General features: G+C 36.8%; 1 protein-coding gene across 7 annotated transcripts in view; it reads right to left on the reverse strand.

Annotated features, from left to right (window-relative positions):
• Nucleotides 1–15,993, reverse strand: part of diaph2 (diaphanous-related formin 2) — a 444,655-nt gene that overhangs the window by 290,797 nt on the left and 137,865 nt on the right. For all 7 annotated transcript variants that reach the window (XM_084132527.1, XM_084132524.1, XM_084132525.1 and 4 more), the window contains 4 exons: nucleotides 10,391–10,501; nucleotides 8,004–8,116; nucleotides 4,707–4,823; nucleotides 991–1,109 (listed from right to left, as the gene is read on the reverse strand). In XM_084132527.1, the coding sequence (XP_083988653.1) occupies nucleotides 991–1,109; nucleotides 4,707–4,823; nucleotides 8,004–8,116; nucleotides 10,391–10,501 (460 nt within the window). The remainder of the gene's footprint in view (nucleotides 1–990; nucleotides 1,110–4,706; nucleotides 4,824–8,003; nucleotides 8,117–10,390; nucleotides 10,502–15,993) is intronic.

Here is a 15,993-nt window from a genome sequence, read left to right on the forward strand (position 1 = left end):
AACCTGTCAGTGTCTCATTCCCCCCTCCCCTCTGGAGATCTGTATTGTGTTCTGGGGGTTTGAGATGTAAATTTAAAAAACGGTAAAATCTGCGGTCAAACGGTCAAAATCTGTTTTCAACTCATTAAAGTAAGGAAAGAAGTGAGAAAATCTTCAAAGAAAAAAAAAAAATTCTGCAGATTGGTTTGGAAACTTTTAATGAGCATTTGCTGGCAAGTTACTTAAGTGTTAGTGACAAAACACAAAAGGGGGGTAAAAAATCAAAAAAAGAAGGCTAAAAATTTACATCACCCTTATTATATTAATTCCTTTGGTGTCCATGAACTGGGTGACATAACCATTGGCAATGAATGCTTATATCCCCACCAACATTTAATCATAAAAACAAATGAAAAAGTCCAGGACTGCAAATATAATCGGTTGTGTTGCGTTTATAAGACATGACATGCCAGCCAGGTTTAGCAGATAATGTTTTATTTATGCATAATGAGTGTAGCTTATCTTATGTGTCAGGTGAGTGCAGGTGTTTCAGACAGGGCTCTCGTGGGGACCGGGGAATAATAATTAGATCTACTCCAGGAAATTGCAAACTCAAACTCAAATTCAAACTCAAACTAGCATGATTTCACAGTTATGTTAAGACAGACTGTAGTGTGAATCTGTGCAGGACTGTTGTAATAATATTGTAGACATCCCATTAAGCCCACAAAAAGTATTTCTAACAGATTTGATTGAATCGATTTAACTCAATATCACTCTCTCGCTTTTACCTAAAGCTGGTTACCGAAACCTGAAACTCTTTTTATTCATTCTGAAATGTTCTGGCCACTTTATCACATGACCATACAGTTCAAGACAGAATGCAATAGTCTGGAAACTGAGTTGTACTAATGAATAATAACTTAAGCGGAAGTGCATAAAAGTTTAGTGTGGTGCTCATAACATAAAGACGTTTTCTACAAGACACAGGAGACCTAATCTCAGACTTGCCGATGAGGTGACTGAAGTCCACATCCAGTCTCTCCCTGTAGGCAAAATCAGGATCCATCCCACTGCGGTGGAGGACAATCTGGGACACACACTCCTCGATCACCTTGTAATACTGAGGCCTGTAATAAAAAGAAGGAGTACTGCGAGAGTGAGGGGGCAGAATATGACAAGAGACAAAGCCGTTAACTTCATATAAAATACCGCCTCGTGCATTCCGGTGAGGACAGTTCTTCATAAATCATCCGGTAAGACATATCTTTTAATGGTATTTCACGACATTGAATTAAGGTTTCCTTTGGTACATAATGAAATCACTAACGGCAAAGCATGCAGCCATTGGGTGAGCAGTTGGGTGACTTTGTCCATTCAAGGTGAAGACAAACTGACATCCAGGCCTCCGTGCTTCCCTCTCTAATTTGCAATCATCTTTGGCAATTAAGGGCGGTAATAAAACCTGCAGACGCAAATCTAATCAGTGTAATCTGTGTAATTAGTCACACAATGGCAGGGAAAACACGGCCTTGTGTTTGGAGGGGTGACAATGACGGGACGGGGAGTAAATGGGTCTGGGACTAGATACTGCCATGGCGCTTAGCAAGTGACCTTTTCCAAGTTATATTACCAATTTTAATTGCGAGTGACATTTAACAAATACAATGTCGACTTAAGCCGAGCTCCGTAGTGGCAAACAATTATGTTCCAAGCATGACCTTGAATGTCTCTTGTAGGTATTCAATTTTCCTCCCAGAAATGTGTCATCCCCTTCTCTCGGCTTCTCGACACAAAACAAGCTTTCAAATTCTAATGAACAAGCATGACTTTAAAAATGTCCCTGTACTAAATAATTGCACCACAACTCTTAGGTAAAGCCACTTAATTCTAGAGCATTAGATTTTTGTCATCTCCAAACATTCTTGTTTGATAAACAATATTTGCGGGGGAATATAGATAAGCTAATGGATGAATGAGAGTTTGTTGACCCAAGTTAATGAATAACGCAACAACAGGAGTGTTCTTTTGCTCATCTTTACAATCTATTTATACAATCTATATTCCATGAAAGGCTGCTTATGGAACATTTAATTATTTTGATCACAAGACCTCAGTGTGCTCGAAGGTGCCTCTAAATAACAATAAGCAAGCTTTCAGGTGCTCTCTGATCAGTGTCGTTATTGCTAACTAAAAACTATTAAAAATAGTTTACATTAACTGAAATAAAGCTCAAATAAAATGAAATAACTAAACTTAAATTAAAAGCGTTACTTTGGTAACTAACTGAAATTAAATATCAAAGCCACTAAAACAGCTAAAAAAATAATAACTTAAAGCTAAATAGAAATTCAGACACAAACGCCTTACTGAAACTTAAATTAAAACTGAAAAATAAAAATAAAAACAAATTCAAAATATTAATAAATACTACAAAAGTATATAAAAAATACTAAAACAACACTGTCTCTGATCGGAATATTCCCATTTAATGTACTGCAAAATGCTAAAATTCATATTTATTAAAAAGAAAAGAGCAGAATTACAGCATCAAAGAGGACTGCATCTCTTGTTCTAACATTTAAACATATGAACATGTTTTGATTAAAACCAGCTATTAAGACATTAACTATAATTGGATGTCTCTCCAATCTCAATGACAAATAACATATTTAAATAACCAAACAAATAATCATATTCGCACAATTTGCCAATTCAAGGCCTTGTTGTAAGAAACACGGCAGCGATGTGTAATAAGCGTGCAGAGGGGGCGGACGGGGTGGCTGGAACTGATAGGGCTGAGAGTGTCACCGAGCCTGGCTTAGTGGCAAGGCCCGAAGCTTATGCCTGTCACTGATGTACACCATATCATTATCTCAATAAGCCGCCCTATTTTCTCAACATCCTGGCTACCACCACTGCCGCATGCTGGATAGAACTGGGAAGGAGACGACTGACCCAGAACTGTCAGACCCCAACAGAGGAGACAGCATATGTCCCACTCAACGGAGCCGCTCTTTCCTTCTCTCTCTCTCTGTCTGGCACCTTCACTGTCTGCCTCTCATCTCCCATCCAACCCCTGCTCCACACTGCCCATCTAATCTTTACATCAGTCACGGCCAAAAGTAGAAGATGTGCTCCATATACCCTCCCTATGATCTACCTTCTGTTACAGAGTCTTAGGGAGTTATTGCCAACATCTTCCACTGCTCCAAAAAGCAGTAAAAAGAAAGGCTGAAGGACATTGGTAACTTATTAAATTGTTCAGTTTATTTTATTTCATTTGAAAAAAAAGGTTATTAAACAAATTGAGGGAAAACTTTCCATACAAATAACCAAGGACAGAGTTGAGGGCACAGAGTTAACTGAGGATAAGGGTGTCTGGTTGAAATGGCTTTAAAGAATAGCTTTAAATCAAACGATGCAATCTATTGGCACGGACAGCTCTCCTTTATGGCTGGCTTTGATCACCAGAGTACCTCCCAACACCTATGAACAAGAGCGACGCTGTCGACTGATGCGGACTGAAGTAGAGATGCCACCAGCCTTTTCGTCCCGCCCTCTCCTTGGAGACTCCACCATCAAAGCACTGATCTCAAGGGATCCCTTTAATCTAAAATTATAGCCATAGAATTTCTCAACCAGCCAATCCAATCTACATAAAACGTCACACCAGGTTCAAAAGCATACAAAGACATGAGTGATGAGATCTTTATAGAGTGACCATGTAATACAGCTGCATATATACGCATATACATATATGAAAACACAGCTGCATATCCATCTTTAGATGCTAAGCTTGGGAAATATATACGTTTTGAAGCAAATAAAAGTGTCATTGCTCAAACTTCGCTCTTTTATTGTTCAGGATTTCTTAGCTGTGTTTTATGTACTTTGTATCACAATATTTTTGGGATTCCTAGGGTCTATTTCTCAGAAGAAAAATCTGAGAGGCAGGAGACTTCATTTTCTCTTCATTTAATCTCATTGGTGACAAAAAGAAACAATTGGAGACATTAAAGAGATTGTTTGTGTTGTTTTTCTTTAGTCTTTAATAAGTGCATACATTTTTAATCAGCATTTGTAGTGATCCTGTTTTCTGCTGTCAGAGTTACAGACACAGGGGCGGGAGGGATGGCACTGAACAAGAATCTGCCATACTACTTGCTTAATGTGTTTTCTATTTCTCGCTTTTTCCAACAAGTCAGGCAATACATTATTCATAGCTCAAAGTGAGCAGCAACATGTCCATGATAAATTTCATCCCTTTCATCGCTTTGCTCTTCCCTTTTTATTAAATATTTTACCTCAGCAACAGGTCTGATGCAACAGTGAACTGAAATGCTCAGTATCATTTCTTCACTTTCTGACAGACACACATACTCTTGAGTGCGGCTGAACATGCAAAATAACACTCATTTTTCAAATAAATTCTGATTCAAGACCTCGTTAATGAGTGGTATGACTAAAATATTTTATCATGATATGAGAAAATTTATATTATTAACATGGTAAATGTGTTAAATTTTTTATTTTAAATTATTTTGTCTATTCATTTAGTTTTATTTATTTCCATTTATTCTCAGTTATAATCTAGGAATTATCATACTCAAGTATGTTTGTCAAGTCAATAGAAACTGAGAAAAGTGTTAATGAACAGGTAGGTGCAGTCTTATAATATCACATTTATGGAATGGATATTAAAAATAAGATATGATAGCACTCACCTGATATAATAATCATTCCTGATGAGCAGCAGGTGCTGGAGAATGGATAGGAAGTAAGATTCTGAGCCTGTGTCTTTCACCATGTTGGACAGGAGATGGTACACCTCACCCATATCAGTGCATGGATTGTTAAGGACACAACTGTACATCCTGTTTGTTATGTAGTAAAACAAAGTTGATCTAAACATGACATTTATATACATGTATGCTTATAAGACTGTTTATAAAATATACACTAGAGTGACAGGAATGATTAAAAGTGCAGTGGTATAGTTCTAAAATGAGAAAGAACAATAAAGTGTGTGCAAATATAACTAAAGGTGCATGGCCATCACTCACTGGAAATAACTTGCTTCCTTTAATTCAGATAGGATGAGTCAAAGGTTGAGTCTAACCAGAACTGAAGCTATCTGTCTGCATTCTAAAGTGTCTTTAGGGATCTAATTTGCTAACATGAGTAAACACAAGGATTGAAGAAAAGTAACAGAAGAAATATCTCTTCTGCCAGTTCATACCCTGGCCCTGGACATGAATTAACTGAACATTCTTTAAGTTTGATTATTTAAAACCATAAAACATGGATCAGTCACGACTGACATCCCAACCCTCCCAGTTATGTCCACTTGAGTAAAATGAATGACTGAATCTATTTTCAATGCTGGCAAGCTAAAGCATGTGATGATTAAATGTAGCACTCAGTAATGGTCCTAGGATGGAGTTAATAGAACAACATTGACCAAAAAAAATACAAACAAAACCTTATTATATTAAATAAAAATAAAAAATGTGGGCATAAATAGTGTGTACAGTTGCATGCTGACTGCATGGTGATGCACTGCCTAGACTGGAACATACTTTCTTGAGCCACCATATACGCTCCTTCCACTCCACTGGGATAGAAAATAAAGCTGTGGAGGCTCAATATGTAAAGGAAAAACTAAAAAGTAAAGCGAGTCTGTCTCCATTTAATAAAAATCTGCCTCAGGATAGAGTACTATATATTCTTTAAAAGAATATCAACTAAAAACAGAGACAAAAACCTAAATATTTATATAACTCTATATTTATGGAATAATAATAAAATGGAAAGATAAGACTAAAAGCCCCTGAACTGCACTTTAAAAACGGCCCTTGCAGCAAACCAATCTGCCCCACTAATGCTGAACATTTTCTAATTAGCTCATATCATTTCAGTTATTCATAGAGTTGTGAGTGTATCCCATGTTCTGTCAACTCAATATGAGAATACAAACATCTTCAGAGCATTATTGCTGATAACACAGGTGATCTGCTTAAGTGAATTATTTTCTCCACACTTCAAAACCAGCAAAACACAATGGAAAGTCATTCTATCTATTAAGCAGGGCCATGAGTGTGAACACAGACACACCGTCTGTGCATATTTGTATTTTGGGCATGTTTGCAGTAATATACTGGTGGGGAAGGTGATGCATAAACATGAGCTGTATCAGCATGAGGCTGAGCAATACAAAAGACAGAGAGCGAGGGTCAATCAATCACGCTGCCCAACTTTTAACAATTAATATTCAACAGCTTCCTGAAGTCACTAAAGTGGCCAGAACTAAACTGGACCAGAAGTGCTATATTCTTAATAATAATAATAATAATAATAATAATAAATATAGCTGCAAGCATTAAAACTTTTTGAGTACCTTCAGGGCATGGTGTCGAAGAAGCATACTGAGTTTCGTAACGATATGCCAATGCGTTTGTAAACAATAATATGCAAAAACATTGCAGTTACAGCTTTGGATCTTTTTTTGTCATTTTGTAATTAAAATGACAGCCATGTTTTTCAAGGTACACCAATGTCATAATGGACTATGATATCAACTGAGACAAAGACACTGCGTGTCAATTTTGAAGTAAATCAAATCAACAGTACTGTAGTTAGAACCAATTTCATGTTTTGTCCAATTATAGCGCAACCAGGTGGTGCAGTTCCACCGCTTGTTTTGTGTGTGTCAAATTTGGTGAAAATATCTAATTTCGCTTTGGTGTTATAGACAATTATATTTATGAGCACATAGAAAATGACCCACACCGGACTTTAATTGTATTTGTTTGCCACTTACTATCAAATGTTTGACATTTGACATTTCAATTAATTTCAACGTCCTATGTTTCCGATTTTCCTACGGTGGTTTCGTCTCGATCGCCCAACGGTTTCGAAGATATTCGCGAAAGTTGCTTAAACGCTAAATCACAACGTCGCACAAACCATAAGGCGAAACCTAGCATGTTCGGTATCATTGGACTTCCTCCTTGGACAAGGATTCAGGAATCTCAGGAACTCCCGTGAGAATAAGTCAACCAAATCCAAAGTTATAAGCATGAAAATATTTGATTTTACCAGTAGGTGGCACTTGCTCTAAACTTCTCAGGCTCCTTCAAGCCATTGTACCGATGACCCATACCGAGTAAATAGATAGACAGACAGAATCGCTATTTGTAAATATTCAGGGTGGGATTGGAAAAACATTTGGTGTTTTGAGTAAGAAGCAGGGAAATGAAGGACTGAGAAAGATAGAGACCGTTGCTTAGACACGCATATTACACAAGGCACTTACAGATCAATGCCAAATTGTCCTTAGAGACAAATGTTGTCTCTTGCATAGTTGACTGCTCACGAAAATCATTAGTCCAGACAGCCTGAACTAAAACTCTAGATTCTCCATCATTTCAGCGAAGCTTTTCCTCTGAGAGCTTATGGAAAGGGTGACACAATAAAAAAATATCAACAAATCAAAACTAAAATAACCAAAAATATATGCTTTACTCTTTTTTCGAATTCAGTGAATGGCTTCAAGCTACTTTATAAAGGGTACAGCGAGGATACACACACAAATCCAGAAGCTACTGCATATGGTTGCCACGTACGCAGCTGTGGCCTGAAGGGTCAGATGCAGATGTAGAAACAGGGAGAAAATAAGTGTGAACGGATTTCCATAGTTGCGTAGCATAGTCTATCTGCAGATTTGAGGGGAATTAAACAGAGGAGAGGTGAGCGTAGAGGTTGCTCTCTGTGTCTCTGGAATGTCAGTATAATGAGCTCAGGGCCAGAGGATGCTGGGATATGTGTGCGGTGCATGCATGTGTTGATGTGAAGAGGTTTGTTTACCACCAGAGTTGCCAGAGGCTGGACTGGAATTGAAAAAAAAACCCTGATTCTCAAATCCATTCTGAAAGAACTGGAGGTCTTGGCTTTAGACCCACGAGCTGCACCGGGCGCCCTCACGGCTGCACGCACGGCCGAGGCAGCGGTAAAAAGGATATTCCATCTCTGCACGGATGTCATCTAGTCGGTGAGACAGTTCGATGGAATCCTCCTCCTTATTTTCATTAAACACCTTCAGCTGAATATCCAGCTCCTCCGTCTCCTTCAGCTCCTGTGATTACAGAGGGTGATATGAGAGGAATGAGTGACTGAGTCATCATATAACACTGGTGATAAAAGAGGAAGTTCGAGAAAATGTCTGCTTTTTGAACAGCTAGAAAACACCTCTTTGTACATAACCCACTTAAAGGCCTCTTAAGAAATCATAATGTTTTGTGGCATTTAGACCATGTCTGTGAGTTAAGGCCATGCTAGTATACTCCTAAATGTTGAGAAGTTCACTTTTAGCAGACATACAGTCCCGGTCAAACGTTTGGAAACATTAATGTTTTTTAATGTTTTTGAAAGTAGTCTCTTAATCTCACCAAGGCTGCATTTATTTGATCAGAAATACAGTAAAAAAGATCATATGACACTGAAGACTGAAGTAATGGCAGCTGAAACTTCATCTTTGCCATCACAGGAATAAATTAAAATTTTAAAATATATTACAACAGAAACCAGTTTATTTAAATTGTAATATTATTACACAGTATTAATGTTTTTTATGGTATTTTTGATCAAATAAGTGCAGCCATGGTGAAATTAAGAGATTACTTTCAACCTTAATGTTTCCAAACTTTTGACCGGTGGTTTATATGCATTCAAAATTGATAGTTTAAAGGTTTCAAAATCCTCAAAACCGCAAAAAAAAAGTATGTATGTCTAGCCCAAAGAATTATTTTTTTTTTTTTTTTTTGGAACGGACGACAATGGAGGAGAGGCTCCAGTATGGCAGGACAAAAGCTGCTGTATCACTTAATGAATCAACAATGTATCCCTTTAAACATTAATTTTGGATATATCTATTTTTGAAGTTCACAGAAGAGTCACAGAAAAGTTTGCAACAGGGAGGATTCAGAGCACAGCATTTCTTTTTCACTTCTATGGCATCTGCAAATAAGTGATTGACTGTCACTGTGACAGCAATTCAATGACGTCAAGGCTATAATGTGATTGGTTATCAAGGCATGCATGATTCTATGTTGGTCGTTGTGCTTACTCCAATGGTAAAACCATGGAGGTTGGTATCTTCCCATAATAATAATAACATTTCTGAGAAAACTGTGCTCATCAAGCAATTTAAAACTGGTGTCAATTAAAACCACAAGTATGATTAGTGTTGTGTTGAACTAATAGTCAATCTGTTTTTTTCTGTGGTACACAGATTGTCTTGCTTTGTATACCTGCAACATATGCGACAGATGTAACAGGTTAAGAGAGGGAGGGAGATAAAGAAAGAGAGGATAAAAAAGGTGTGATAAAAACTCCACTATGAATCACTGCTGGTGTAGTTTATGGATGGTGAAAAGCCAAATGTAACCCAATTTCTGTAGTTATCAATCAGTGGACAATACTTCAGGCATGCCATCTGTCTTAAAGAAACAGCCAATCCGAGAGAAAGAGTACTCGTTATGCAGCAGTAGGAGGCAGGACCAAATTCCTCTCGCTCTCTCGCACACACACACACCCCCATCTCCAGAAATTCATATTTTCATTTCATCAGACACCATTTTCTATCTCTCCTTGAGGATTTAGTGCATCTCATTTGTCTTTCACTTTGTTTCTTTCCCTTTGCACTTGCCATTTTGAGGATACTAAAACCTGAAAACTCATTATTCACAATTAGAGAACAATGTCATATTTAATTGTCCTATTAAACTTTCAAATACATTATTCATAAATTACGATAAGCTCATCATATGCGGGGGTAGACTGAGATAATTATAATAATTGTAGCAATAATATTGGGAGCAGTCAAAATGACTTATTAAGAGCAAGGAAATGCCCACATAAATGAGATGGTGAGTGATGTGCTGGCCTGGTCGCGGGCTTTGTGGCAGTGTGGAGCAGAGATCTGCACGCTGATTGATAATGATGTGTGAAGGGAACGGCCTTTATGAAACAAAGCTGTGCTATTAGGGAGGAAGACACCAAAGAAGGGCACATTTCAGCAGTTTTTTATTGTTTTGTTAAGTTGTTCAAAAGTTTTTGATTGTTCTGTAAAGCTATAATAAAAAAAAAGCTTTTACTGATGCCATTTTAAAACCCAAACGCTGTATCTGTCATTTGATAAACTACAGATGTATAACAGCATTTTTTCTATGTATTTACCAACTTACCTTTACCACATGAGGAAAACTAATGAGCATTTATCATACCACTATTTTTTTTTAAATCAAGCATTCAAAAAAAACTGAAGAAAAATGAATGCAGAAATTAAAAGTAACAAAAATAAAAAACAGAAATATAAAAGGAAAAAGGAAAAAGCAAAAGATATACTCACTGGTAGTATCTTCTTGAGGCCACAACGCAGAAACTCATTTCGTAAGTGTATCCTGAAGTCTAAATCATCCGGGGAGGTAACGAGGGCATTGATCAGCTGCATGCAAGCCACCTGTATTCATTCACACACGCACACACACACACACACACACACACACACACACACACACACGACCATCATTTAATGCAAGCAAATTCTTAGAATAATCCCTTTGGCAGTAAATGATTCAAATGTAGTACTCTGCAACAGCCTCTTATTCACACTGCTCTCGTCTCTCATCTTAATGGAAAAAATCAATACATCACATTACTTAAAATAAAAAAAAATCATCAGGATGGAACGAGGCATTTGGCACTTTGAAGAACTGTAAAGGAAAACAGGGTAAAAGTGAAGGGAAAAGATGCTGGTGGATTAGTAAAGCTGTCCAGAGGAACGAGGGATGGAAGGAGGGAGCAGGCTTGGCTGAACAGATGTGTATTTTTAATTGATTTATCGGATCAGGGCAGTGGGCAGGGAGGAGTGCTGATGGTTCTTAACAGGTTATAAGGTGGCTCCAGGGAGCCCGCCAGGATGAGAAGGAATGGTCTTTGCTTCGGTGATCGATGCAGAGTGGAAAGATCACACTTGATGGACATGTGAAGAGTCTTCGTATACCTTCACCAGCCTCAACCTGGACTTTTAGAGTTGTTGTGGGTCTGCATGTTTTATTGTCCTGCATGATTTTATTAGTCAAGAGAAGCTACATCATTCTGAATCACGCTTTTTTTCCTCCAAAAAGGGGCCACAAAAAAAGAAACCTGACTTAAGCCAAGGGGAAGACACTGTTTGACACAACATTTGGGAAATTATATCATCTGGAGGAGATGCGTAGGTTTGATCCAGTTAGATAGTTAAATACTTATAGTAGAATGTAGAGTGTATAGAAGAATGTCTAATGTGGACTATAGAAATAAAGTGCTGGTTCTAATTCAGAGATGCCATGATGACCTTTAATTTGGCCTGCCATGCCCTATCACAGGAGAGAGAGAAAAAAAAGAAAAGAAAAAAAAAGTGATTGTTTATTTATTTTAATAGCCTATAATATAATAATATAGATGGATATAATGCAACATTTACTTTAAGCCCATGGCCCTCAATCTTGTTCACTTTTTTGTCCCTTTGTTGTAAAAAAAGTGGGCATCACTGTTTAACTGGAGCTCTTAATGAAAAAATAAAATAAAAATAATAATAATAATAATAATAATAATAATAATAATAATAATAATAATAATAATGTAACTGGGGAAAACTAAACTAAATATGTTCATGACTCAAAATAAAAATACAATAAAAATATCAATAATACTAGGGGATGCACCCAAATTTCAGCCGAAAATGGCATTTTCTGTCTTTGGCCCAAAGAGAAAAAAGCCGAAAATATGCCGCCCCGCCACTCCGTGCTCAGCGATCAGGTTTCACTCTGGCTCGGCATGTTTTGTTACTTTGCGAGCAGCTCTGCATCCGAAGATGGACAACTTCGAAGCGTGTTCCACTGTGTGTGTGTGTGTGTGTGTGTGTGTGTGTGTGCCTGTGCGCTGTGCTCTCCGCTCTGTCTTCGCATCGCGTTCTGCTCAATGTTCCGCTGCAACCTCTGTGTGTGTGTGTGTGTGTGTGTTGCGTGCTCTACTCAGTCGTGCCGACATGAAATATCTCTGGACTTGTTTCTGTTTGCAATAGCCCTACTGTTCTGTAATATGGTGTGAATAGCCGTGCTGGGCAACACTGGTAAAATGATGCTCTTGTTCACTGATCCTCTCCCTGCTATCTGCTCACATGCTCTGATAATAATAGCTTTGTAGGACTACTTTATTTTGATAAAATGAATCTGTTAAATCTGATTCTGCTGCATAGAACTAAATGAAGAAGAATATATTGATATATTTAATATATGCCTATTTTCTGTCCAATTTTTGTTACTTGAAATAAAAGTGTGGTTATTTTATTGGCCTGAATTATTTTTTTTATTTTATTCAGATTCATTCAATTATTGAATTTGATAAAAAAAAGTTTAATAACATATGAATCATACATACACACACATATACATATATACATACATATATATATATATATACATACATATATATATATATATATATATATATATATATATATACACACATATATATACATATATATACATTTATTTATTTATTTATTTATTCATTCATTCATTCATTCATTCATTCATTCTTCATTTTCGGCCAAGTCCATCTAGAATTTTCGGTTTTGGCCAAAAAAATTCCTTTCGATGCATCCCTAAATAATACTAGACTGTGCTTAGATTGTTAATATGAACTAAAGCAAACAAAAAAGGGAGTAAAACTAACCAAAACTAAACTTGAAAAGAAAAATTATATAAAACAGAAATAAAAATAAATTTAAATAGCAGGACTCTTGCAAACCAATGAAGCACAATTTGCCATCATACAACATTATGCCTCCACATCACCAAAGTTCTTACATCTTCTCGTATTCCCATTTGAGCAATTATTTCCATCATTGAAAAGTCTCACTGAGTGAATCGAGATCATTCTTCGAGTTCTCCGAAGGCGTTTTGGCATTTTTATCAGCAGCTGTGTCGGCACACCAGCCTGTTTGGAATGATGTTGCAGATAGGGTGTTGGTCCAGGTTGAGGGGCTTATTTTCCTTTATGGGTTGAGTGTACAATGATGAGCTTCTGCAGCACAGTGCCAGAGGTGGATTCCAGCAGATTAATTAAAAAACGGCACTGCTGGGACGGTTTTAAGTTTGCGCGTCTGCGTCACTGAGATGGCGTGACGGCAAAACACATTTTAATCACGTTTAAAAAGTCAAGCTCTGCAGCCTATTGCAGGTTTTAAAAGTGTTTAATTTATTTTAACCACCAGCGTTGGTGAGGTGTTTTAATTTACTTGACAATTAGTGGTGGTTCTTTTCATTTAAAGCCTTTTTTTTTCCAAGGAGGAAAACAAGGCACAAAATCAAAAGAGATTCACACCTCCTTTCTCCTAGTGCTCCCTCTAGGGGTGGGCGGTACACCGGTGTCATAGTCATCACCGGTGTGACATTGCGCCACGACATGGATTTTCTAATACCGTCAATACCGTAATAAATCAATTATGTTCCTTGAACGGCTGCATTTACATTAGGGCTGTAGTCAACCAAAGAAATGCTTAGTCGACCAAAGTCCTGTCCTGCACAACGATTAGTCGACTAAAAAAAATAAAAATAAAAAATAAAAATAAAAAAAAGACGCGATGTTTTGCATTTTGATTGAACATTTATTAAACAATTGTCAGAGCATTTATAAAACAACAACGAAAAAACGTTTTTGTTTTTGTTTTATTGACACCTGGGATCCCCCGCGAAACGGTTCTCATTCGCGCTTGAATAAGGCCGGCGACACACTGGCTGCTGGCGTGAGAGTCTCAGCTGCGTTGGGTGTCTGTTTTTATTTCGGCTCCCATGTTAAAAGGTTGGAGTTTGCACACTGCCTGCGTGAGACACGCGTCTCAGGCGCGGCTCGAGCCACGCGGAAAACGCGTGCATGCTAGAAATAGAACCGACGCCTGAGTGTTCCTGCAACAAGAGTGTTCTCTGGCTAGAGCGCAGAACAGCGGAGTTTGTATGAACCGAAGTGCATGCCTGAGCTTGTATTGCTGCTGTTGCTTTGACATTGTGGAAAATAGAATAAACAAAATGTATTAGACTTTTTACCCGTTATTATCAATCTAAATTAATCTCGTTTTTAATTTAGGCAAACTTAATTTCGTTTTTTCTTTATTTAAATTTCGTTTTTCTTTATTTAAATTTTGTTTTTTCTTTATTTAAATTTCGTTTTTCTTTATTTAAATTCCGTTTTTCTTTATTTAAATTTCATTTTTTCTGTATTTAAATTTCGTTTTTTTCTTTATTTAAATTTCGTTTTTCTTTATTTAAATTTCGTTTTTTCTTTATTTAAATTTAGTTTTTCTTTAGGCCTATTTAAATTTCGTTTTTCTTTATTTAAATTTCGTTTTTCTTTATTTAAATTTCATTTTTTCTGTATTTAAATTTCGTTTTTTTCTTTATTTAAATTTCGTTTTTCTTTATTTAAATTTCGTTTTTCTTTATTTAAATCTACCCTTTACTGTGTCAGTAATTTGTTAGTCAGAAAAATATTAGACTACCTTAAAAGTATTGCTTAATTAACAGACTGTGTGCGTTTTATATCACTAGTGCAGTGTCCGTTCTCGGAGAATATAGCCGCCCTGCTCGCGTGAGGTGCGCCGCTTCCCGCTCGCGCTGTTCTGTAGTTTACTATTAATTCTGAACGTGTCGCGTCTCGCGTGTCTGTCTATATTGCACCAAATGCGACACTGCACTCCCTTGTGAAGTCGATTGGATGAACGGTTCTCGAAATAATCAAAATGCAAACGGACAGACAGACACATAGAGATTACTACCTATATTCCTTACTGAGCACGAAGCAGCAGTGCAGCCAGCCACAGGTGCGGTTCCCGAGTGTTCTACGTGGTGCGCTAAACTGTGGCGCTGTTACAAAATAGCCTAAATTAAAGCATTTAAAGTTGTGGATAAAACATAGGCTAATTATATTTAGAATACAGTAATATATAACTGCTTATAAAGGAATAAATATCAAGGAGTAAATCAATGAAAATTTCTTTATTGGTGAAAAAAAAAAGTTATACCGTGATATTATACCGTCACCGTTCAAAAGATGAAAAATACCGTGATATTCATTTTAGGTCATATCGCCCACCCCTAGCTCCCTCTAGTGTTGTCACGGTACCAAAATTTCAGTATTCGGTACCAATACCAGTGAAAATCCACGGTTCTCGGTACCAATTTCGGTACCAAAGCTTAATTTAGATTAAATTTACATAATTATATTAAAGTGTATATCACAGTTACAAAGATGGAAACTGTAGTATTAAAAACACTTTACAATAAGTTTCCATTTGTTAGATAACATTAGATAAAATGACCTAACAAAAAAACAATAGTTATATACTGTCGCAATTATTCTCCTTTAGGGGTTAATTTAAAAATACATTTTTAAAATCAAAAGTTAACATTATTTCTGTTAACATTATTTAATGCACAATGAATGAAGTGAACAAACATGACCAATCAAGTGTTTGTATTAAATAACATTCACAAACATTAATTAATGTTGTAAAATATTGTTCACTCAATGTGTTATGTTAGATAACGCATTAAGTAATGTTAATGAATGGTATCTTATTGTAGCATTACCAAACTATACAGGAGATAAAATATGTTTTATTTGACTTGACTATACTTTTATTTAATCCAAAACTGCATTCATATTTAACTTTAAAAGGGCTTTTTAAACCTGCTAAGAGTTATCAAGCCAAGAATAAGACTAGAACTGCTTTTCTGACGGACTGATATTAATGACGGCTTTTTATTTCTCATCTCCATAAATATATCTAGTAGTAAAGCTAATGCAAGGGCTACAAATCAATTAATAGGCCTTCCTCGTCGTCATGGAGAGCGCAGTTCGCACAAGCGTTTGTACTCCCGTGGCGTCTGTCGTTGCTATGCATCCATGAAC

The sequence above is a fragment of the Abramis brama genome (assembly GCF_963993115.1).
Source record: "Abramis brama genome assembly, chromosome: 13".
Lineage (NCBI taxonomy): Eukaryota > Metazoa > Chordata > Actinopteri > Cypriniformes > Leuciscidae > Abramis > Abramis brama.